General features: G+C 45.8%; 2 protein-coding genes across 2 annotated transcripts; one reads left to right on the plus strand and one right to left on the minus strand.

Moving 5' to 3' along the window:
* Positions 1-1011: 1011 nt before the first annotated feature.
* Positions 1012-3027, minus strand: LOC120107675 (the record flags this gene model as incomplete). The annotated part of the gene is made up of 4 exons (XM_039121042.1): positions 2859-3027; positions 2401-2773; positions 1423-2329; positions 1012-1233 (listed from the first exon to the last, which is right to left on the minus strand). Coding segments are annotated over exons 1-4 (1671 nt in total), but the record flags the coding sequence as incomplete, so codon positions are not given.
* Positions 3028-3439: 412 nt separating this feature from the next.
* Positions 3440-4062, plus strand: LOC103705520 (putative ATP synthase protein YMF19). The gene has a single exon (XM_008789254.4). It carries the CDS (start codon positions 3577-3579, stop codon positions 4045-4047), a length of 471 nt encoding a protein of 156 aa, XP_008787476.2. The 5' UTR covers positions 3440-3576; the 3' UTR covers positions 4048-4062.
* Positions 4063-25357: the final 21295 nt, after the last annotated feature.

Consider the following 25357-nt stretch of genomic DNA (forward strand, 5'->3'; position numbering starts at 1 on the left):
CTTGGTTTTGGCAATAATCCGGTCCACCAACACCTTACAATCAGTAGCCTTTAACTTAGTCATCATAAGTGGCACACCAAGATACCTAATCGGAAGCGCTCCTTTATACTCGAGGATATCCAAAAGCTGCATTCGAAGCTCGGAAGGCACTCCACAAATGAACATGCTGCTCTTATTTGGATTTGGTATAAGCCTAGAGATGTCTCGAAATTACTGAAGACAACCACCGATCAAAGACACAGAAGCCAAATCCGCTTTATAGAAAATCATAAGATCATCTGCAAAGCACAAGTGAGAGATCATTTCCTTTTCACAACGCCAATGGTACTTGAAACCACTGTCCCTTACCATATTAGCCATCAGACCCGAAAAGACCTCCATGGCTAGGACAAAAAGATAAGGTGACATAGGATCCCCTTGCCGCAAGCCCCGACCCCCAGGGAATAATCCATGAAGTTCGTCATTAATAAAGATGGAGAAACGAGTAGTGGAGATACACTCCGCAATCCATCTAACAACTCTATCCGGAAACCCCATAACACGTAATACTGCCAGTAAAAAATTCCACCGAACGGAGTCATATGCCTTCATTAGATCCACCTTAAGAGCACATCTCGGAGAGCCACCTGAGCGATGATAGTTCCGCATTAACTCTTGGCAGAGGATAATATTATCACTATTACGTCGACTCGCAACAAAGGCCGTTTGGAAAAGGTCCCACCAATCTTGGAAGTACCACCTTCACCCTATTTGCTATGAGCTTTGCAATACACTTGTAAACAGTGTTACAACAAGAAATTGGTCTAAAGTCCTTTACCTTGGTAGGGTTTTGAACCTTAGGAATCAAAGAAAGTGTTGTAGCATTTACTTGTTTCATAAGATGCCCGGAGGAGAAAAAAGATTGGATAGCCGCTATGACATCTGCCCCAACTATATTCTAAGCCTTCTTAAAGAAGCCGCACTAAAACCATCCGGACCAGGAGCCTTGTTGTCCTTCAAAGAGAACATCACCTTCCTTATTTCGTCATCTGAAATAGATCGATCTAAATCCTCCCTCTGAATCTCAGGGAGCCGCTTTGGAAGGACTCGCTGAAGCATGTCCTCATCAATACCCGCAACCGCATGAGAACGTAGAAGATTCTGAAAGAACTGCACAATGGTGTCATTGACCTCACCCGGAGTCTCCACCCAAGCCCCATCATCAGTAGACATAGATGTGATCTTGCTATGACTCTGAAAAAGCTTCATAGATTGGAAGAAGAACCTCGAATTCTTGTCTCCCAAATTCAGCCACTGAACCCGAGCCTTTTGCTACAAAAAACTTTCTTCCGCTCTGCTCAACTCCAAATAATCCTTAATGAGCCTTGACTCCTCGGTGTGAAAAGTCGAGTCAAGGGGATGACGCTGAATCATACGTTGTACCTCCTCCAAAGCCTCTTTAGCTCGCACCACTCGCCGAGGCAAATTTGCAAAGAACTCCTTATTGAACTTTTTCAACTCCCCTTTCAAATGCTTCAACTTATGGCATAGTTGATACATCGGACTTCCTTTTACATCTATAGCCCATACCTTAGCTACCACGGATAGAAATTGCGGATGCTCAGCCCAAAGATCAAAGAATTTAAATGGTGTTTTTCGCGAAGGTAAGGCAGCAAGTGTTACCACCATTGGAGAATGATCCGAAACACCAGAGGGAGGAATGTAAGCTTCAGAGCCTGAAAAGTCACACTCCCATCTCAAATTGGCAAGGACCCAGTCTAGCTTCTTCATAATAGGAGCCTTGTCCTGCCGATTAGACCATGTGAAGAGACGACCATTCTGTCGTAAATCACTTAGGCCAGATTGAAATAAACAAGTAGCAAGGTCATTCTGCCAAGAAGGCCAACTATGTGAGCCCCCAACCATCTCCTCTTGTGACTTTATAGCATTGAAGTCCCCCACGAGCACCCATGGAGAAGATTCCCATCCCACACTGCGAGAAACTAAATCAGCCCACAATTCACTCCACTTAATAGGGCAATTATCACCATGCACAATCGAGACAATGAAAGAGGAATTCTTAGCAAGATCCCTAACATGCACATGCATCACTTGGTCGGATGAATTTATAAGAACCACATCCACCTCCTGAGGATTCCAACCAATCCAAATCCGTCCATGAGAAGAAGCATTATAGTTGCACAATAAACCCCAATTTCGAAAGATGGTGTTCGCCACCTTTTCTTTATTTCTCTCTTTAACTTTAGTTTCCACCAAACCACAAAGTGACAATCTTTCCTTTCGAATAAGTTGTTGCACTTCTGAATGCTTGAAAGGGTCATTCAAACCCCTAACATTCTAACAGCCAATAATCATTAAAACTAAGAAAAGAGAGAGAAATCAAGCTCTATAAAGGATTGCCTCCATTTACCCACCCTCGGGGAGTAGTATTTTCGCCCTTTCTTGCCCTTGCCACCTGACCCTTTCATCTTCTTTTTTTCAAGCGAGTCTTTTGCCTTAATAGCCAACTGATTAGCCATAAGAGTAGTAGCACCATTAGCACAAATAGCTAGCGGTTGTGGAGTAGCTTTATCCATTTTGGGTGTATGCTCATCAACATCATTTTCAGAAAAATAACACTCTCCCTCTTCAAATTCCACATTATCCTGAAGGTCCTCAAAAGCAATGAATGGAAGCGTGGACTTCTCATCCATCCTCTCCGAGCTAGGTGAATGTAAAACAATCGCATTAGATGGTGTTGCTTCCAATTCACGCCCACAAGGTGCTGTCAACCCTTTATTCTCACAATGAGAAGTTGAAGGTACCCCACATTCCACGGTGACTTTCCTTTTTTATGCCTTGTAACTCTTGCCATTCACCTTCACTAGTAGAACCCACCTTAGGCACCACTTTATCACCACCATCGATCTTAGGATTCCAAACTTGCTTTGTTTTCTCCTTGGCCACCTTAGGGCAAGTGCCATTCGAATGGCCAAACACTCCACAAAGTCCACTCAAAGTCAACAACAACACATATTTGCTCCCCATTAGGGCATTGCAAATCAAATTCCTTAATGAGATCCTCAGAAGCATCAATCTCCACACAGACCCGAACAAAACTAAGTCGCTTCCTTTCAAGGGTGATGTGATCTGCATGCAAAGGAATCCCAATAGCGCTAGCCACAAAGCTTAAGCCTTGAACCGTCCAATATTCAAGTGGCACATTGTAAAGCCGAACCCACACCGGAATCTTCCGCATATCTTCTTTGGCCAACTTCAAGTTAGGGATAACTTTAAGAAGAAGGAGTCTCTCTCTCGCCAAATGAGAGAGATAACCTTATCCGAGAGTACATCTCTCTTTCTCGTGCCGAAAGGAGTCCTTAGGAACTCTATCGGATTGCTGAAAGTCTTTCTGAAGAGGGGAGACAGAGCCCTCTATACCTATTTTTTAGGAATAGCCCTTTTGTTTGTGCATCTTTCTTTCTCCCATGCTTTCCGTTGGTCAACAATCAACCATAGCTCTCTATAATTCTTCACTTACTACTCGTACAGGAAGGAGTCTTTTTCTGTCTGGAGGGTTGTTTTTTTCAAAAAATAATGCCTCAACTTGATAAAGTCAAATATTTTACACAATTAGTCTGGTCATGCCTTATCCTCTTTACTTTTTATATTCCTATATGCAATGATGGAGATGGAGTACTTGGAATCAGCAGAATTCTTAAACTACGGAACCAACTGCTTTCGCACCGAGGGAACAAGATCGGGAGCAACGATCCTAAGACTTTGGAAGATATCTCGAGAAAAGGTTTTCGCACCGGTGTTTCCTATATGTACTCCAGTTTATTCGAAGTATCCCAATGGTGTAAGACCGTCGACTATTTGGGAAAAAGGAGGAAAATCACTTTGATCTCTTGTTTCGGAGAAATAAGTGGCTCACGAGGAATGGAAAGAAACATTCTCTATTTGATCTCGAAGTCCTCATATATCACTTCTTCCAGTCGAATCACTTGTAGGAATGACATAATGCTCATCCATGTTCCACACGGCCAAGGAAGCATCATTTTTTAATCTAATGAAACCCGAAAGAGATTCTTTCTCGAGGAATGGAAGGCACTACAAGAAAGATAGACTCCTTTTCAAATCACCCCGCGGTGTTGAAAGGTTCTCGAGATTATAAATCTTTCCATTTTCTTTTTCTATTAGTAGGAGCTTGTACATGTTCGGCAGTACCACCTGTTCATACTATGAAAGGTTCTTAATGTTAGTTGAGTCCTTGGTTCCTCAATTGATTGACCCGCAATAATACCTAGCTGGCCATGCGGGCTCGCAGACGTAAGTTGGTTTTTGTGAACTGCCCGAACAGCGATAAAGCAAGATGGGAAAGCATGTTTTTTGGGCTATTTTATCCCTTCTTCCGGCAGTTTACGAAAGATCGCTCGCTCGGTGCAGTACCTCATCGACGTTCATTGCTGTACTTCGAGCTGCACTCCGCTAGTCACCCTCAAAATCCTACATAGCCGAGCCGTAAACTAGTTTACGGAATGCGCTAGTCACTACCCTTTATATACGTAAGGGGAATCGACTATATCCCTATACCAATGGTTGGGAATATTACTCAAATTTGTGATATAGCTTATCACTCATACGAATTCTCGCGTCGCCTAGTCCTCCTCCCCGATCATTTCTTTCGAAGTTAATAAGGTCGAGAATGACCTGTGAAGACAGGCGTTGTTCTTTTTCAAACTATCCATGAGTCTCTTAGCGACCTCTCGGACACATGGGACGATGATACCTGAGAAGGACCACCAACTTGACCATAAGCAAGGGAGTGGTAGCCCATGACTGTTACCGACTTAGTTAGTTGTCTGACCAAGAACTAGTTCAAATTGTGGTGATTCCAAGTATGCTTGGATGAATTTATAGAGGTTTCAAAAGGAATTGCAGGATGATATCGTCAAGAAAGAGTAAGACTTTGAAACAATTTCATTAGATTTTGGTCGGTCTTTTGAGCCCTCAATTAACATAAAGAAAGGGAGAAAGGGAAATGGGCATGGGGTCGAATAGGTCCAACAGAAGCATTCTCACAAGCAGCCAAAGATAGGCGAGGAAAAAATTCCTTCGGGAAAGATCAGCTCTATATAAGGAACAAACTTCAAACTTCGCGACAAAGGCAATAGAAACCTGCTTCCATACTGTCCTTGCTTAGCTAGCCATTCCGACCTTATCCGTCGCCCTCTTATTTATCAGCCAGCCCTGGCTACCGGTTTAAATCTAAATCATTCTGTAACCACCTCTTTTTCTTTGGAATGGCATTTATTTTCATCTTCTTTCTCTACCTAAGTAGAGTAGAGCCAAACCCTCTATGAGCCCTTTCCTTCTTTCTTTCATGGAAGTAGGCTTATTCCGCCTTAAAAGCTTGTGTTCTTATTCCTATCGCCCTTTCTTAAATAGAAATGGGCATCTTCTTATTCTTCAGCCTTAATTAAAGGCTCTTCCCTGCCTAGCTCCTCTGAAAAAAGGAACTACCTTGCTTTGGCGCATGACTTGGAAAAAAGCCTCAAATTGAGCTTTTACCTCTCCAACCGCTGCCCTAATGAGTGGGAAAAGAGATAGATTGGGGGTATCGATGTGGATGAAAGGTAGATGTTACGGCTCCTCGAATCGGGGTTGGACCGGACGCGGATCAAGGTATAAACCAGATCAGGTCGCTGGACGGGTTCAATGAGTGCAATAAGCAGAAGAAGAAATGTAGGGGAAGAGAACTTTATTGAATAACCACTCAACTGATTACAATAAGCTCTCTTGGCCTCTCCAGCTCTCCCGGATACCAATCCCTCCCCTTTGAGGGTCCTCTTATAGAGGAGCAACCTCCAGTTACAAGTCCCTCACGAACTCAACTTTCCATGCACAAGATAAGGATGAATTCTAGATAAGATAGGAAAACCCCCATTCCCGCAGGATTCTGCGCAATCAGATAAAACCGCCAAGTTCATGCCTCAAACGAACTCGGATTATCATGAAACTAGATTCGTTGGATTCAGGACGAAAAATGCTTCCAGATGGCACCTTTTCCACTTTGAACGGAATTCTGTAGAGTTCCCGAAATGCCCCTCAAAGTGAAAACGCGTGGAAACAGCGTTACAGCCACGTCCTCTAACCATACACGTTTTCAGTTATAAAAACGTGTTAAAACGTGTCCCTTGCCTTCTGGAGACTTATGCCACGTTCCTCCATCAGTGGCACACATTTCCATGCATCCCAATTTCTCGGATTTAGTCCATGTTTCTCGGCCCACAACGCTGAATCAGTCTCGTTGCAGCAGCTTTTCTCCTAATGATGAACCAACATGTATTCTCAACAATACACGCCTTGGAGCACGTCCCACGGCCCCATGCTCTTGGGTATTCTACCTACATCTTGCACACGTTTCCCTAGGTGATCCTAGGGCACAGATTTGGTCTCCAAGTTGCCCAAATCTCTAGAGAGCACCGTCAGACCTCGAACCCGTCCAGCGACCTGATCTGGTTTATACCTTGATCCGCGTCCAGTCCAGCCCCGATTCGAGGAGCCGTGACACCTGTCGACTCCGATCGCTGTAAGTTGTAGCTGAATTGGGCTTGGTCCAAGAGTCGCACCCAATCCCACTGGTTGGCACTCACATAGTGCCTCAAATACATCTCCAATAATGCATTGGTTCGCTCTGTTTGGCCATCGGTTTGAGGGTGGAAGGCCGTGGACATCTTCAGCTCCGTTCCGAGTATCCGAAATAACTCCGTCCAGAACCTCCCCGTGAAGCGAGCATCACGATCAAAAACGATACTCCGCGGTATCCCCCAATATTTCACCACATATGTAAAGAACAACCGCGCCACGTCCTCCGCATGGCAAGTAGTAGGTGCTGCAATGAAGACTCCGTACTTCGAGAAGTGATCCACCACTACCATGATAGAGCTGTTCCCATCCGCCAGAGGTAGCCCGATGATAAAGTCCATGGAGACACTCTCCCACGGATGCTCTGGTATAGGTAATGGCTCCAACAACCCCGCAGGCCGTCGATGTTCAATCTTGTCTTGTTGGCATAGTAGACAAGTGCGAACATACTCCTCGATGTCATCCCACATCTTCGGCCAATAGTAGTTATGTTCTATGAGAGCTTGGGTCCGATGCACCCCCTGGTGTCCCGCCCACATAGAATCATGGTGTTCTCGCAACACCTCGCGCCTCAGCCCTCCACCTGAAGGCACATAGACACGTCGCCCTCGTGTCAAAATCAGCCCTCCTTCGGTCCAGAAACGGCGCGCCTTGCCGTCTTTGATGAGTTCACCCATGGAAGTGGCCCATTGATCCTTCTCCATCTCGGTCTTGACCCTCTCCATTAGGTTACTTGCTGGTCCGGAAAAGGAAGAGACTGCAGCTAGCTGTGCCTTTCTACTCAAAGCATCAGGGACTGAATTTGTTCGGCCCGGCTTGTACTCGATGTCGAAATCAAATTCAGCCAGAAACTGCTGCCATCTCGCCTGCTTGGGGGTGAGTTTTGGTTGGGTCTGAAAGTAGCTTGTGGCCACGTTATCCGTGCGCACCACAAACTTAGATCCGAGGAGGTAATGACGCCAGGTTCGAAGACAGTGCACAATTGCAGTCATCTCCTTTTCATGAACTGTATACCTGCGCTCGGTGTCGTTCAACTTCTGACTCTCGTAGGCCACTGGGTGCCCTTCCTGCATGAGCACCCCTCCAATGGCAAAATCTGATGCGTCGGTGTGGACTTCAAAAGAAATAGAAAAGTTCGGTAGCACGAGGACCAGGTCCGCCGTGACCGCCTGCTTGAGACGATCAAATGCCTCCTGACATTGGTTTGACCACCGCCATGGTCGATCCTTCTTTAACAAATCCGTCAGTGGGGCGCATAACTTCGAATATCCGGTGATGAACCTCCTATAGTAATTTGCCAAGCCAAGAAAAGAGCGTAAGTGTGTAACACGTGTAGGTACCTCCCACTCGGCTATGGCTGAAATTTTTGAGGGATCCATCATGAGCCTTCCATCCCCAATGATGTGCCCGAGGAACGGCACCCTCTGCTGCGCAAACATACACTTCTCCTTCTTCACAAAGAGTTGGTGCTGCCGTAGGGTAGAGAAGACTTGCCTCAGGTGTGCCACATGCTCATCCAATGTCCGGCTGTGTACAACAATATCATCCAAGTATACTACCATGAATTTATCGATGAAGTCGTGGAGTACACGCTGCATCAAAGCACAGAAAGTTGCTGGTGCGTTGGTGAGGCCGAAAGGCATGACAAGGTACTCGAAGCTCCCATACCTTGTCACACATGCAGTCTTCTCAATGTCCTCCTCCGCCACGCGAACCTGATAGTACCCGCTGCGAAGATCCAACTTGGAAATCCATCGTGCCTTGCCAAGTTGATCGAACAAATCATCAATCCGAGGAATGGGGTACTTGTTCTTCACCGTGAGCTTGTTGAGGGCCCTGTAGTCGATGCAGAGTCTCAACGAGCCATCGTGCTTCTTCTGAAAAAGTACCGGTGCTCCATACGGACTCTTCGAAGGTCGAATGAACCTGCTGTCCACCAACTCCGTTAGCTGCCTCCTCAGCTCCTGGAGTTCAGGTGGGGCCATCCTATATGGTGCTTGAGCTGGTGGACGTGCTCCATGCACCAAATCAATCCGATGATCGATTTCTCTTTCTGGCGGCAATTGCTTGGGTAACTCGGGGGGCATCACATCCCCGAATTCAGTGAGAACACCCTCGATGGGCGCTGGAATCTCCTCTCCTTCCAGTAGTTCTTCCTCCTGAAGGGACGCAATATATGTTGGAAGTCCCCTTCTCAGCCCCTTAGCAAGTTGCATTGCCGATAGGACTCGCTGCGGAGTCCCTTTAACTCGCTTCCCTGAAACTACGCAAGCTCCACTCGGATTCAGGACCACCACCACATCTGAATCCGGCTTTATCATGGCTTGTAGCTGGGTAAGCAAAGACATGCCGATGACCACCTCGTAGTGGTCGATCGGGGCGACCACCGCTGTCACCCGTCCGGTCCAGCCCCGATTCGAGGAGCCGTGACACCCTCCCCCACCTAAGCTGAAGTCGCCCCTGACTAGGCTAGGCGGTACTCGTTGATGATGTCTTCGAACTGCCATAGTTCGTCACCATATTCCCAGCTTGCTTCTGAATCTGATAGTCCTTTCCATCGGACTAAGTATTGCACACGGTTACCCTTTTTCCTGTCCGCCTTGATTTCAGAAACCTTCTTGGTGTAATGAACTCGTACGGCCACTGGAGCTCGCCCGCTTCGGGCCCGGGAAGGGTCAGTTGTGTCCTCTTTGAATGGTTTCAACAAGGACACGTGGAACACCGGGTGCACTTTCAGCTTGGAAGGCAGCGACAATCGGTATGGGTAACCAATAATGACTCAATAATGAAGACCCATACAAACATTTAGATGAGTTCCTTGAGATTTGTACCACTGTCAAAATTCAGAACTTCACTGATGATGCTCTGAAACTTAGGCTATTTCCTTTTTCCCTTAAGGATAGAGCTAAACAATGGCTCCATTCATTAGAAGCCAATTCTATTCTCTCTTGGGCTCAAATGCAACATGAATTTCTAAAGAAATATTTTTCCATAGGAAGAACAAACCAATTTAGGCGTGCTATCACGAGCTTCTCCCAATCTGATGGGAAAGAATTCCATGAAACTTGGGAAAAATTTAGAGATTTACTCCGAAAATGCCCGCATCATCAAATACCCAAATGGCAATTAGTGAAATGTTTCTATGACGGGTTGTCTGAACGAAACCGTCAGATGGTTGATGCTTCTTGTGGGGGTACCTTCATGCTTAAAAGTGAACATGAGGCATGGCAATTGTTTGAGAACCTTAATGAAAATTCCCTCCACCATGCCTCCTCCGCTCGTCAAGCACCCCCGAGTTCTCAAAGAAAAGGAACCACAAAAATTGATAGTCAACTTTAAAGACCACGCAATAGCACGTATCTGGTAGGATAGTGATTACGGGTATCGATCCATAGGGATTGGGGTACAGTTGTTTTTCTTTAAAAATAAAAATATTTGAAAAAGAGAATTTGTGAAAACTATTAAACTAAGCAATTTAATAAGAAATGCAATTAAAACGATCAGTTTGGGAGAACCTAGGGCAAGGAATTCACCACTAACATCGGAACAAGGATTAATTATATTTTAATTTATTCTTGGATAAACATGCAAATTGGCTACCAGCCTAATAAGCATTTAAATAGAATTTCACAAAAGTAATTTGGGCATAATCCATCTTCAGTTGGCATGAAATGTCTACCCTAATCTAAGGTGGCAGCACATCGCATCTTCCCTAAGCATGGACTATCTTATATTTACCTAGTGATCATGAAGAACAGTTGTACGAACATCATACTTAAAATCACAGAAATTAAATATGATTCAAAAGAAGATATCCATTAAAAACAATAAGTTCATACAACTCCAAGAACATAAAATAAAATATAAAAACCCGTGTCCCTTTGTTAGGGCTGCATCCAGCCCTAGTGAAGAAATTAGCCTTCTATGAAGAGCTGAACAGTTGCACTGCAGGGGGACTTCATGATGATTGGCTCCTTCCTCCCGTCGGCTCTCTCCTCTCTTCTCTGTCTCCCATGAGAACTCCTCCGAAGGATGAATAGGATCAACCGGCTCCCTTGGAATGGTTCCGAAGAGGATACCCCCTCTGTTCATGTCTGGGCTTTTTATAGGCTGCATTCTCTCTCTTCTTCCGCGTTTCGCGTTGCGATAAGGATGGATTGAAGCTGGATGAAGCTGAGGATTTGTTGCTTGATTTGATTCGCTGGGATCTCTGTTCCGCTGATGAGAGCTGATGCCGTTTGGGAGTGATCCGGAAGAGTTGGGGATGAAGACACGTGAAACAGGGGATGTTTGGATGAAACGGCTTTGGGATGCGGCTGTAGGCTTTTGAGAAGATCTCAGATAGTTGTTCTTTGGATGCGGAAGGAGTTGAATTCCTGAACTTTATCCATGGACGATGGGACTCCGTTCCAAACGGGATGAGATCTGGGCGTTTTGGAAGGCTTATCCCGCCTGAGAAAAGAACTTGAAGATTCGGTTGGGAAGAACTTGTTCCGAAACAGGGGATTCTTCCGTGGCCAATTAAACCGAATAGGAGGGAGTTTGGATTCGGTTGTCAGTTGAGATGAAGCTTGCTTTGGAATTCATTCGTGGGAGAAGAAGGTTATCGGAAGAGGATGAGAGCTGGAAGATCTGGGATGAGGTTGGCAGTTGGGATATAACGGAGGATAAGCTCGGGAAGAAGCTATCGTGGAGAGGATGGGATCTGAACTTGGTTCCGGGAGTGGTTGTTTGGGGAAGATGGAAACGGGCGTGAGGGGAAATCTGGAGGTTGGGATGGAGATGCTGTTCACGGTTGGCAGGAAATCCTTCGACGCCGTGTTTGCTGGTCCGTGAGGTTCGGGATTTCTTTATTCCGAAGTAGGGGATGAAGGTGAATTGGTTGAAGCTGGGAGGTGACGTGGAACAGGGGAGAAGAATTGGTTCGGATTTGGAAGTTGGGGAAGATGGAACGGCTGGGAGATACTTCGGAAGGAGATTGGCTGCGGATGTTTGGGATTAACCTAGGAGTTTGGATGAAGCTTTGAGTTTTGAACGGTGAGAACGATCCGAAAGAAGGGGACATTTGGATACGAGAGCTTATATGACTCTGTTCCTAAATAAATGACGTGGAGGGAAGCGGAACGGCTGGGAGGAGTTCTGGGATTATTCTTGGAAAGTTGAAATGGATTGAAGGGGCGAGGCTTTGGGATTTGTGCAACTAAGATGGTATGCTTTGAGATCTGAGAGACAAATATTTGAAGGGATTTTATTATTTTTGAAATTAAAATTGGATCAATTGGATTATGTGGGAGAAGAGTTGGAACGAGTGGAAAGAAATTTAGGTGACTGAATCAGAGGGTCTTGATTTGCGGGGTGCATGCGATTTGGGTTCAGAGATCATCCTAAATCAATTCGACTTGACCTGCATCCATTAGACTCAACCATTAAATAATTAAATCAACTCGAATTACCTTTGATAATTATTAAAATGCAATGATGATGGTAACACATATTTTATGGTTAAATTTACGAAATATGCAAATTAAAATAATGATAAGTGCTATGAATAAAAGGTTAATTTATGCATTATTTAGCACTTATCACACCCCCCAACCTACATTTTGCTAGTCCTCGAGCAAAATAAAAGAAAAAAAATTAATTCACTTTCGCAGGAATCGCGATTGCATTTACCGTATGCAATAAGGCTTTAAACCCCTAGGTGGCCCTAGTGGACGAGTTTTGTCTCGTGAGGGTTTCCGGCTCAGATACCCACAAACTGTAGTCGAAAAAAAAAAATTTATTTTATTGATTTATAAAATCTAGTTTCAAATGCATTAATGCCAAGAATTTCAAAAGTACACAAAGTTTTAATTACTAAGTCAGCCCAAATCCTAGGTCAAGATGTAACTTAAGTTGAAGTCATTAAGTTTCCATTAGAGAGTTGTAAGGCTAATTTATACTTGGGTGCTCGGTGATGTCTGGACCATACACAGGCTAAGGCTTTAGATTCTCCAAAATACTGCTAAAGCTAGTAGTTTCCAAGAATTGGTCAGATAAGACCTAATCACTGATTCAAAATCATCCTATCTTGCAGGATTTCGAGAGTTGTGGATGTTTACTTTAATACCTCATAGGCTTTATCTGTAATGTTCCAGTTTACTCGAATTTTTACAACGACGGCTTTCACACTATCGTCTTTTTCAAGGTCAATATTATTTTCTCTTTTTCTCTTTTTTTATTTTTTTTTATTTTTGATTTTTTTTTGATTTTGTATTTATAAATAAATTATGCACTTTTACTCTTGTAATGATTTCTCCATGTAGCGAGCATTCAGTCAACAACTCCCACACCAGATGGCATAAGATGTTAGGCATTAAGACTCCCCTACGGACCTATGCTCGGGTTCATCATCACAAGCCCGCTGACCTTTGACAATAGGTAGCCCTTTTCGATGTACCTGACTAAATTCACTTTTTTTTTCTTTTTTTTTTGAGATAAAAGTGAATTAGATAAGTATGATTCATCAGGACTCAAGGTTGCTACCAGACTTAACAACATAATGTTGAACCTAACCCTTAGAAGTGTAGGCCATGTGTGTTGTAAAATTCCAAAGTAAAAATTATCTTACAACTCGCTAAAAGAACTTTTAATAAAAAGAACTCAAATTGACTTATTCCTGACTAGTCATTGGGCTTTTTAGATTTTATATACTTTGTGTGATTATCATTTCAGCACTAAGGCATAGAAATTAGGTTTTTTTTTTTTTTTTTTGAAAAGCTTATTCAAAAATGCGAAAAATTTCTTCAAAAATTCGAATCCTATACCCCCCAACCTAGATCAGACATTGTCCTCAATGTTTTTTTTTTGGAATATTATATTATTATTTTTATTTTTTTATATTTTTTTTATTTTAGTTTGGACGAAAATATGATGCAAATGGAGGATAGAAGCATTTTACCGTAATTGCATTAGTAATATGAGGGATCCTGTTAATGCAATAAAAAAAAATGCAAAAATAACCTACGAAAATTGGGTTGCCTCCCAACAAGCGCTAAGTTTAACGTCTTCAGCCAGACGGAGCGCATCCTTATCAAATTATACCGGATTCATGCCGAGTTCTCCAAGGAAGAAAATTTGTGGGAGACTGATTGTCGAGCAAGGAGTTATACTCTTCTGATCAGTCAAGTCAAGCATGCACTAAAAGAAAAACACGTCAAATCCTTGTATTTGCCCTAAAATCACTAGACAGCTCCTAACTGGTTTGAAGAGGGCACCTAAGCCTCCAATCCGGTCTAATGAACTAAGTTGACCAGGTAAGCTCCCAGGTAAGTGGGGGGGGGGGGGTCACGATGCGTTGCAAAGGTCCCACTTAAAAACCACTTGCCTCGAACAGATGAACTGTCTCCCTTGGGACAAAGCTTGCCTAGACATCAATTGAGCCACAGAGTGAAATTGGTGCAACTTTCGGTGATCTTCGTCCTATTGAGCTCGAATGTCCCTCGGGGCCAACGTCTAATTGATTTTAATTAAAGTGATAGCTATGTGCGAATTGGTTCACCTAATTTGGGCAAGAATCTGGTGATAAAATCCAGTTCTTATCTTGTTGGGGTGATTGCCCTTACTATGTGCGGATTAATTGGTGTATGTGTATCAAGCATGCATTCACATTTTTATTGAAATTAAAATCAAACAATCACCACAAAATTTCAGGCTAGTTGGGAATCAATTTAAATAGGAAAGGTTCAGATGTTACCAAGAGGAATTTCCCCAGCAATTTTTAAAGCAAACCTTTACCGCATTCCTTTTCCAATAGTTCCCTTTTTGATCGCCCCAGATTTTCTCTTCGATTCCTGATCAAATAATACCAAAATAAAAATCAAGAATTAGTAAGAAAGAAGAAAGGGGGTAACTAAAGTAACAAAAATAGAAAATATTTTTATTTTATTTTAGAGATATATATATATTTATTTTTTATTTTTTTTAAGTTTTTTTATATATATGAAAAGAAAAACAACTATACTAACAATCCCTGGCAACGGCGCCAAAAATTGATAGTCAACTTTAAAGACCACGCAATAGCACGTATCTAGTAGGATAGTGATTACGGGTATCGATCCATAGGGATTGGGGTACAGTTGTTTTTCTTTAAAAATAAAAATATTTGAAAAAGAGAATTTGTGAAAACTATTAAACTAAGCAATTTAATAAGAAATGCAATTAAAACGATCAGTTTGGGGGAACCTAGGGCAAGGAATTCACCACTAACATCGGAACAAGGATTAATTATATTTTAATTTATTCTTGGATAAACATGCAAATTGGCTACCAGCCTAATAAGCATTTAAATAGAATTTCACAAAAGTAATTTGGGCATAATCCATCTTCAGTTGGCATGAAATGTCTACCCTAATCTAAGGTGGCAGCACATCGCATCTTCCCTAAGCATGGACTATCTTATATTTACCTAGTGATCATGAAGAACAGTTGTACGAACATCATACTTAAAATCACATAAATTAAATATGATTCAAAAGAAGATATCCATTAAAAACAATAAGTTCATACAACTCCAAGAACATAAAATAAAATACAAAAACCCGTGTCCCTTTGTTAGGGCTGTATCCAGCCCTAGTGAAGAAATTAGCCTTCCATGAAGAGCTGAACAGTTGCACTGCAGGGGGACTTCATGATGATTGGCTCCTTCCTCCCGTCGGCTCTCTCCTCTCTTCTCTGTCTCCCGTGAGAACTCCTCCGAAGGATGAATAGGATCAACCGGCTCCCTTGGAATGGTTCCGAAGAGGATACCCCCTCTGTTCACGTCTGGGCTTTTTATAGGCTGCATTCTCTCTCTTCTTCTACATGGGACGTAGTTCGACCGCCTACAGGTTCGTGAGGGATCTTAAGGAGGATACAGATTTGGTTCAGGTCTCCTTGTGGAAGGCGACCAAACGGATGAAGAAGTGGGCTGACATAAAGCGGCGGGCAGCTGAATTTCAGGTTGGTGATCGGGTATTGGTGAAGCTTTACCATCACATAAAATTGAAGTCGGGCTACCACAAAGCATTTGTGAGGAGGTATGAAGGTCCCTTCATCATCACACATCAAATTGGAGAGACAGCACACCGATTGTTGCTGCCTTCCAAGCTGAAAGTGCATCCGGTGTTCCACGTGTCCCTATTGAAACCGTTCAAAGAGGACACAACTAACCCTTCTCAGGCTCGAAGCGGGCGAGCTCCAGTAGCCGTACGAGTTCATTACACCAGGAAGGTTTCTAAAATCAAGGCAGACAGGAAAAAGGGTAATCGTGTGCAATACTTAGTCCGATGGAAAGGACTATCAGATTCAGAAGCAAGCTGGAAATATGGTGACGAACTATGGTAGTTCGAGGACATCATCAACGAGTACCGCCTAGCCTCGTCAGGGGCGACTTCGGCTTAGGTGGGGGAGGGTGCCACGGCTCCTCGAATCGGGGCTGGACCGGATGCGGATCAAGGTATAAACCAGATCAGGTCGCTGGACGGGTTCGAGGTCTGACGGTGCTCTCTAGAGATTTGGGCAGCTTCGAGACCAAATCTGGGCCCTAGGATCACCTAGGGAAACGTGTGCAAGATGTAGGTGGAATACCCAAGAGCATGGGGCCGTGGGCACGTGCTCCAAGGCGTGTATTGTTGAGAATACATGTTGGTTCATCATTAGGAGAAAAGCTGCTGCAACGAGACTGATTCAGCATTGTGGGCTTATCTCGAAGCATGGACTGAATCCGGAAAATTGGGATGCATGAAAATGTGTGCCACTGATGGAGGAATGTGGCATAAGTCTCCAGAAGGCAAGGAACACGTTTTAACACGTTTTTATAACTGAAAACGTGTATGGTTAGAAGACGTGGCTGTAACGCTGTGTCACGAACGAAGGGATTACAAAGCGAATCCCAACAACGTGCGGCTCGGTCTGTCGAAGATAACCGATCAGCCTTCCTGGCGTGGGTACCTAGTCTCTATGACTTAGGTCACGCCTAACAACAATAATGCAGTGAAACACAACACCAGAAAATACCACGAAGGAGAAGAAGAAATATAGGGGAAGAGAACTTTATTGAATAACCACTCAACTGATTACAATAAGCTCTCTTGGCCTCTCCAGCTCTACCGGATTCAATCCCTCCCCTTTGAGGGTCCTCTTATAGAGGAGCAACCTCCAGTTACAAGTCCCTCACGAACTCAACTTTCCATGCACAAGATAAGGATGAATTCTAGATAAGATAGGAAAACCCCCATTCCCGCAGGATTCTGCGCAATCAGATAAAACCGCCAAGTTCATGCCTCAAACGAACTCGGATTACCATGAAACTAGATTCGTTGAATTCAGGACGAAAAATGCTTCTAGATGGCACCTTTTCCACTTTGAACGGACTTCTGTAGAGTTTCCGAAATGCCCCTCAAAGACAAAATGCGTGGAAACAGCGTTACAGCCACGTCCTCTAACCATACACGTTTTCAGTTATAAAAACGTGTTAAAACGTGTCCCTTGCCTTCTGGAGACTTATGCCACGTTCCTCCATCAGTGGCACATATTTCCATGTATCCCAATTTCCCGGATTTAGTCCATGCTTCGAGATAAGCCCACAACGCTGAATCAGTCTCGTTGCAGCAGCTTTTCTCCTAATGATGAACCAACATGTATTCTCAACAATACACGCCTTGGAGCACGTCCCACGGCCCCATGCTCTTGGGTATTCCACCTACATCTTGCACACGTTTCCCTAGGTGATCCTAGGGCCCAGATTTGGTCTCCAAGTTGCCCAAATCTCTAGAGAGCACCGTCAGACCTCGAACCCGTCCAGCGACCTGATCTGGTTTATACCTTGATCCGCGTCCGGTCCAGCCCCGATTCGAGGAGCCGTGACACCCTCCCCCACCTAAGCCGAAGTCGCCCCTGACGAGGCTAGGCGGTACTCGTTGATGATGTCTTCGAACTGCCATAGTTCGTCACCATATTCCCAGCTTGCTTCTGAATCTGATAGTCCTTTCCATCGGACTAAGTATTGCACACGGTTACCCTTTTTCCTGTCCGCCTTGATTTTAGAAACCTTCTTGGTGTAATGAACTCGTACGGCCACTGGAGCTCGCCCGCTTCGAGCCCGAGAAGGGTCAGTTGTGTCCTCTTTGAATGGTTTCAACAAGGACACGTGGAGCACCGGGTGCACTTTCAGCTTGGAAGGCAGCGACAATCGGTATGCTGTCTCTCCAATTCGATGTGTGATGATGAAGGGACCTTCATACCTCCTCACAAGTGCTTTGTGGTAGCCCGACTTCAATTTCATGTGATGATAAAGCTTCACCAATACCCGATCACCAACCTGAAATTCAGCTGCCCGCCGCTTTATGTCAGCCCACTTCTTCATTCGTTTGGTCGCCTTCCACAAGGAGACCTGAACCAAATCTGTATCCTCCTTCAGATCCCTCACGAACCTGTAGGCGGTCGGACTACGTCCCATGTAGTCTGCTGCGATACTTCCCGGAGTGTCTGGTTGCAGCCCTGTGATCACCTCGAATGGTGATTTACCTGTCGACTCCGATCGCTGTAAGTTGTAGCTGAATTGGGCTTGGTCCACGAGTCGCACCCAATCCCGCTGGTTGGCACTCACATAGTGCCTCAAATACATCTCCAATAATGCATTGGTTCGCTCTGTTTGGCCATCGGTCTGAGGGTGGAAGGCCGTGGACATCTTCAGCTCCGTTCCGAGTATCCGAAATAACTCCATCCAGAACCTCCCCGTGAAGCGAGCATCACGATCAGAAACGATACTCCGCGGTATCCCCCAATATTTCACCACATATGTAAAGAACAACCGCGCCACGTCCTCCGCATGGCAAGTAGTAGGTGTTGCAACGAAGACTCCGTACTTCGAGAAGCGATCCACCACTACCATGATAGAGCTGTTCCCATCCGCCAGAGGTAGCCCGATGATAAAGTCCATGGAGACACTCTCCCACGGATGCTCTGGTATAGGTAATGGCTCCAACAACCCCGCAGGCCGTCGATGTTCAATCTTGTCTTGTTGGCATAGTAGACAAGTGCGAACATACTCCTCGATGTCATCCCGCATCTTCGACCAATAGTAGTTATGTTCTATGAGAGCTTGGGTCCGATGCACCCCCTGGTGTCCCGCCCACATAGAACCATGGTGTTCTCGCAACACCTCGCGCCTCAGCCCTCCACCTTAAGGCACATAGACACGTCGCCCTCGTGTCAAAATCAGCCCTCCTTCGGTCCAGAAACGGCGCGCCTTGCCGTCTTTGATGAGTTCACCCATGGAAGTGGCCCATTGATCCTTCTCCATCTCGGTCTTGACCCTCTCCATTAGGTTACTTGCTGGTCCGAAAAAGGAAGAGACTGCAGCCAGCTGTGCCTTTCTACTCAAAGCATCAGGGACTGAATTTGTTCGGCCCGGCTTGTACACGATGTCGAAATCAAATTCAGCCAGAAACTGCTGCCATCTCGCCTGCTTGGGGGTGAGTTTTGGTTGGGTCTGAAAGTAGCTTGTGGCCACGTTATCCGTGCGCACGACAAACTTAGATCCGAGGAGGTAATGACGCCAGATTCGAAGACAGTGCACAATTGCAGTCATCTCCTTTTCATGAACCGTATACCTGCGCTCGGTGTCGTTCAACTTCCGACTCTCGTAGGCCACTGGGTGCCCTTCCTGCATGAGCACCCCTGCAATGGCAAAATCTGATGCGTCGGTGTGGACTTCAAAAGAAATAGAAAAGTCCGGTAGCACGAGGACCGGCTCCGCCGTGACCGCCTGCTTGAGACGATCAAATGCCTCCTGACATTGGTTTGACCACCGCCATGGTCGATCCTTCTTTAACAAATCCGTCAGTGGGGCGCATAACTTCGAATATCCGGTGATGAACCTCCTATAGTAATTTGCCAAGCCAAGAAAAGAGCGTAAGTGTGTAACACGTGTAGGTACCTCCCACTCGGCTATGGCTGAAATTTTTGAGGGATCCATCATGAGCCTTCCATCCCCAATGATGTGCCCGAGGAACGGCACCCTCTGCTGCGCAAACACACACTTCTCCTTCTTCACAAAGAGTTGGTGCTGCCGTAGGGTAGAGAAGACTTGCCTCAGGTGTGCCACATGCTCATCCAATGTCCGGCTGTATACAACAATGTCATCCAAGTATACTACCACGAATTTATCGATGAAGTCGTGGAGTACACGCTGCATCAAAGCACAGAAAGTTGCTGGTGCGTTGGTGAGGCCGAAAGGCATGACAAGGTACTCAAAGCTCCCGTACCTTGTCACACATGCAGTCTTCTCAATGTCCTCCTCCGCCACGCGAACCTAATAGTACCCGCTGCGAAGATCCAACTTGGAAATCCATCGTGCCTTGCCAAGTTGATCGAACAAATCATCAATCCGAGGAATGGGGTACTTGTTCTTCACCGTGAGCTTGTTGAGGGCCCTGTAGTCGATGCAGAGTCTCAACAAACCATCGTGCTTCTTCTGAAAAAGTACCGGTGCTCCATACGGACTCTTCGAAGGTCGAATGAACCCGCTGTCCACCAACTCCGTTAGCTGCCTCCTCAGCTCCTGGAGTTCAGTTGGGGCCATCCTATATGGTGCTTGAGCTGGTGGACGTGCTCCATGCACCAAATCAATCCGATGATCGATTTCTCTTTCTGGCAGTAATTGCTTGGGTAACTCGGGGGGCATCACATCCCCGAATTCAGTGAGAACACCCTCGATGGGCGCTGGAATCTCCTCTCCTTCCAGTAGTTCTTCCTCCTGTAGGGACGCAATATATGTTGGAAGTCCCCTTCTCAGCCCCTTAGCAAGTTGCATTGCCGATAGGACTCGCTGCGGAGTCCCTTTAACTCGCTTCCCTGGAACTACGCAAGCTCCACTCGGATTCAGGACCACCACCACATCTGAATCCGGCTTTATCATGGCTTGTAGCTGGGTAAGCAAAGACATGCCGATGACCACCTCGTAGTCGTCGATCGGGGCGACCACCGCTGTCACCCGTCCGGTCCATGCGCCGAATTGGATCTCAACATCCTTCGACGTTCCGCTGGTAGCCACTTCTGCGGAATTGACCGCCTTGAACGTGTGTTCATCATGTTCAATCTTCAGATTTAACCTCTTTGCCGTAGCTAGATCCACGAAGAAGTCAGTGGCACCCGTATCAATGAGTGCCTGGAAGATGTGACCACCAATGCAGATAGGTGCATAGAGCAGACCTCGTGGCCCCTTGGCCTTCAGGGCATTGAGACTGAGTGAGCCCATCCTTTGGTCGGTCTCTTGCTTCTCCTCCACCGCCATAGATGCTATCTTGCCCCTCAATGGACAGTCCTTCACCTTGTGCGGTCCATTGCAAATATAGCATGAGATGGTGCTGGTACCTTGCGCCACCCCTTTGTCCTTCGCTTGGGAAGCCCCTCCACTCGAGGAGCTCGGATTCGAGCCCTTTGTACCTCCTTTGTGACCTGATTTCGCTCCCCCACCTTTGTCCTGTTTCGATGCTTGGGCTTTGGGAGCTGTGGGTTGAGTCTTGAACTCGATGAGAGCCTCCGCTTGAGCTATCGCCTCGTTCAAACTCTGGACTCCTCTTCGCTGCAACTCCATCTTTGCCCACGGTTTGAGCTCGTCAAGAAAAGTGAAGAGAGAGTCCTCGTTGCTGAGGTCTGGTACCTCCAACAACAATTCGCTGAACTCTCGCACATACTCACGCACATCGCTCTTTTGCGTGAGCCGCCGTAGTCGTGCTCGAGCATCATCCTTAGCGAACGCGGGGAAGAATTGCTTTCGAAGTTCAGTTTGGAACTGTACCCAAGTGGTGATTGGAACAGCCCCTCGCTTCACATCGTCGGCCCGACGTCGCCACCAAAGCATCGCCACATCCCTCAAGAACATGGCCGCCGTGCTCACCTTCATGGCTTCCTCCCTCACGCCGGTAACCTGCAAGTATTGCTCCACGGCAAAAAGAAAGTTATCCACCTCCTTCGCGGACCATCGTCCGCAGAACTCTTGTGGCTTGGGAACATCAAGCTTGTGCAGGGGGCGCGTAGCCTCTCTTGCGACCTCCATTGTCAATGGAGAAGAGGATACGCCTGTGGTGGTACTCTCCTTTAAAAGGCCAACCACCTGATTTTGGAGAGCCTTCACCATGATCTCCAACTCCTCGTTACGCCGCAGCACTTCCTTATAGCGCCGCTCCATATCGAAGGAAATCTGGTTCAGCTGAGCGGCGATTTCACCTCGGAGGGTTGCGTCCCTACCCTCAAGGTCCTCCATCCGTCCTTCAACCTCAGCTATTTGGGCCTCGCACCTCCGTAATCGATTGTCGGCGGAGATAACTGGAGATGCAATACGTAACCCATACAGAGATTCATCAACTGGATGCGCTCCACCCATCGCCGTGCCTCCTCCTGAGGCTGGATTGGGATCCATGGTCGAGGATGATGCGTCCGCCATTCCCACCTTGGAAGTTACCGTAGAGGTCGTCTCCTTCATTTCTGGTATGGCTCTGATACCAAGTGTCACAAACGAAGGGATTACAAAGCGAATCCCAACAACGTGCGGCTCGGTCTGTCGAAGATAACCGATCAGCCTTCCTGGCATGGGTACCTAGTCTCTATGACTTAGGTCACGCCTAACAACAATAATGCAGCGAAACACAACACCAGAAAATACCACGAAGGAGAAGAAGAAATATAGGGGAAGAGAACTTTATTGAATAACCACTCAACTGATTACAATAAGCTCTCTTGGCCTCTCCAGCTCTACCGGATTCAATCCCTCCCCTTTGAGGGTCCTCTTACAGAGGAGCAACCTCCAGTTACAAGTCCCTCACGAGCTCAACTTCCCATGCACAAGATAAGGATGAATTCTAGATAAGATAGGAAAACCCCCATTCCCGCAGGATTCTGCGCAATCAGATAAAACCGCCAAGTTCATGCCTCAAACGAACTCAGATTACCATGAAACTAGATTCGTTAGATTCAGGACGAAAAATGCTTTAAGATGGCACCTTTTCCACTTTGAACGGACTTCTGTAGAGTTCCCGAAATGCGCCTCAAAGTGAAAACGCGTGGAAACAGCGTTACAGCCACGTCCTCTAACCATACACGTTTTCAGTTATAAAAACGTGTTAAAACGTGTCCCTTGCCTTCTGAAGACTTATGCCACGTTTCTCCATCAGTGGCACATATTTCCATGTATCCCAATTTCCCGGATTTAGTCCATGCTTCGAGATAAGCCCACAACGCTGAATCAGTCTCGTTGCAGCAGCTTTTCTCCTAATGATGAACCAACATGTATTCTCAACAATACACGCCTTGGAGCACGTCCCACGGCCCCATGCTCTTGGGTATTCCACCTACATCTTGCACACGTTTCCCTAGGTGATCCTAGGGCCCAGATTTGGTCTCCAAGTTGCCCAAATCTCTAGAGAGCACCGTTAGACCTCGAACCCGTCCAGCGACCTGATCTGGTTTATACCTTGATCCGCGTCCGGTCCAGCCCCGATTCGAGGAGCCGTGACAGCTGTTTCCACGCGCTTTCACTTTGAGGAGCATTTCGGGAACTCTACAGAAGTCTGTTCAAAGTGGAAAAGGTGCCATCTGGAAGGGTTTTTCATCCTGAATCCAACGAATCCAGTTTCATGGTAATCCGAATTCGTTTGAGGCCTGAACTTGGCTGTTTTATCTGATTGCGCAGAATCCTGCGGGAATCGGGGTTTTTCTATCTTATCTAGAATTCATCCTTATCTTGTGCATGGGAAGTTGAGTTCGTGAGGGACTTGTAACTGGAGGTTGCTCCTCTATACGAGGACCCTCAAAGGGGAGGGATTGGTATCCGGTAGAGCTGGAGAGGCCAAGAGAGCTTATTGTAATCAGTTGAGGGGTTATTCAATAAAGTTCTCTTCCCCTATATTTCTCCTTCTCCTTCGTGGTATTTTCTGGTGTTGTGTTTCGCTGCATTATTGTTATTAGGCGTGACCTAAGTCATAGAGACTAGGTACCCACGCCAGGAAGGCTGATCGGTTATCTTCGATAGACCGAGCCGCACGTTGTTGGGATTCGCTTTGTAATCCCTTCGTACGTGTCATAGAGATGAGAGCGAAAGAAGAGGAGTGGAACGAAGCCTTAAAGGCGAGGCACCCGAAGACAAAAGCCATTGGCTGAACACCAGTCGGAAAAATCATTAATTCGAAAGACGACAATCAAAGCATCATGACTCGAGGAACAATCCTCAAGGGAGTGAACCTGTGAGATCGGTAGAAAACCTGTAAAAGGAAGCCGCTAGGCATCAAGCCCTATTACCTTAGACCCAGGGAGGGTGGCCGTTGTTGGGTGGTGCGTTGCATGAAAGAGCTGAGAAGTTTTGGATGTACATAGAAGGGTGAGACTTTCTCAGCTCAAGCCGAAACACTTTTTCTGTGCCTACATACCGAATCAGACAAGTGAATCAATCGGTGGTATGTTCTTCTTCACGTGATCGTGCTCTAGACCTATGGGACTAACAACCACGGGGGCTTGCACTCCCTTTATGACCAAGATCAGGAGCTATTCATAGAGCTGAGGTGCCCCCGCCTAGGGAAGCAGATCCATCTTCTAAGGAGCATTAGCCATACCATGTAACTACAACACGAGGGACCCTAAGGGCGGAAGGGCTCTTTCCGAAAAGGCTTGGGTCGGCCATTAGTCCTCTTTTGTTGTAAGCTTTTAGGCCTTTGGTCTGTCAGTTGCTGATGCCTTCTCTTCCTTTGGTCTAACCCTGAAGCTCTCACAGCGAGATCAGATACAGTTGACACCATGCTGAACATCATTCGAGATGCCACCTTCAACCAAGATTGAAATGCTAAACACAGTTCGTTCGGTAGCTCACATGCACCGCTCGTTTAAAAGGAAGAGGGCATGACCAACTTCGAATCCGGATCTCTTTTATGATAGTCATCACGAATCCGCTTTCCTTTTTGACCTCAATGACGACTCATTCATAGATCTTTCATCTTAGAGGGGGCCCAGAAAAAAGGTCAACAAAGAGTAGGAAGCTCTCAGGTACTTCGTCCTAGAATGGGGTTTGTCTCCACTCAATATAGATTACTGGGCTAGGTTAGTGGAGAAAGAAATTACAGAATGTCTTTGACTTGTAGCAGCAAGATAGGCTGTCTTTGTTCCTGAGGCACATACCTAAAAAAAGGTGCCAGCCCCATAGCACAAGCTGGGGTATCTTACCCGATTAAGTTAGATTTCATAAGGCAATGCCTACAACTAAGTATATAATGTCACGTACGAAGGGATTTCAAAGCGAATCCCAACAACGTGCGGCTCGGTCTACCGAAGATAACCGATCAGCCTTCCTGACATGGGTACCTAGTCTCTATGACTTAGGTCACGCCTAACGACAATAATGCAGCGAAACACAACACCAGAAAATACCACGAAGGAGAGAGAGAAATACAGGGGAAGAGAACTTTATTGAATAACTACTCAATTGATTACAATAAGCTCTTCTGGTCTCTCTGGTCTCTCGAGCTCTACCCGATACCAATCCCTCCCCTTTGAGGGTCCTCTTATAGAGGAGCAACCTCCAGTTACAAGTCTCTCACGAACTCAACTTCCCGTACACAAGATAAGGATGAATTCTAGATAAGATAGGAAAACCCCGATTCCCGCAGGATTCTGCACAATCAGATAAAACAGCCAAGTTCGTGCCTCAAACGAACTCGGA

Source organism: Phoenix dactylifera, unplaced genomic scaffold (assembly GCF_009389715.1).
Source record: "Phoenix dactylifera cultivar Barhee BC4 unplaced genomic scaffold, palm_55x_up_171113_PBpolish2nd_filt_p 000953F, whole genome shotgun sequence".
NCBI lineage: Eukaryota > Viridiplantae > Streptophyta > Magnoliopsida > Arecales > Arecaceae > Phoenix > Phoenix dactylifera.

Bases quoted from the DNA above. Each gene is read 5' to 3' on its own strand.
- LOC103705520 (XM_008789254.4), top strand. From the start codon at position 3,577: ATGCCTCAACTTGATAAAGTCAAATATTTTACACAATTAGTCTGGTCA.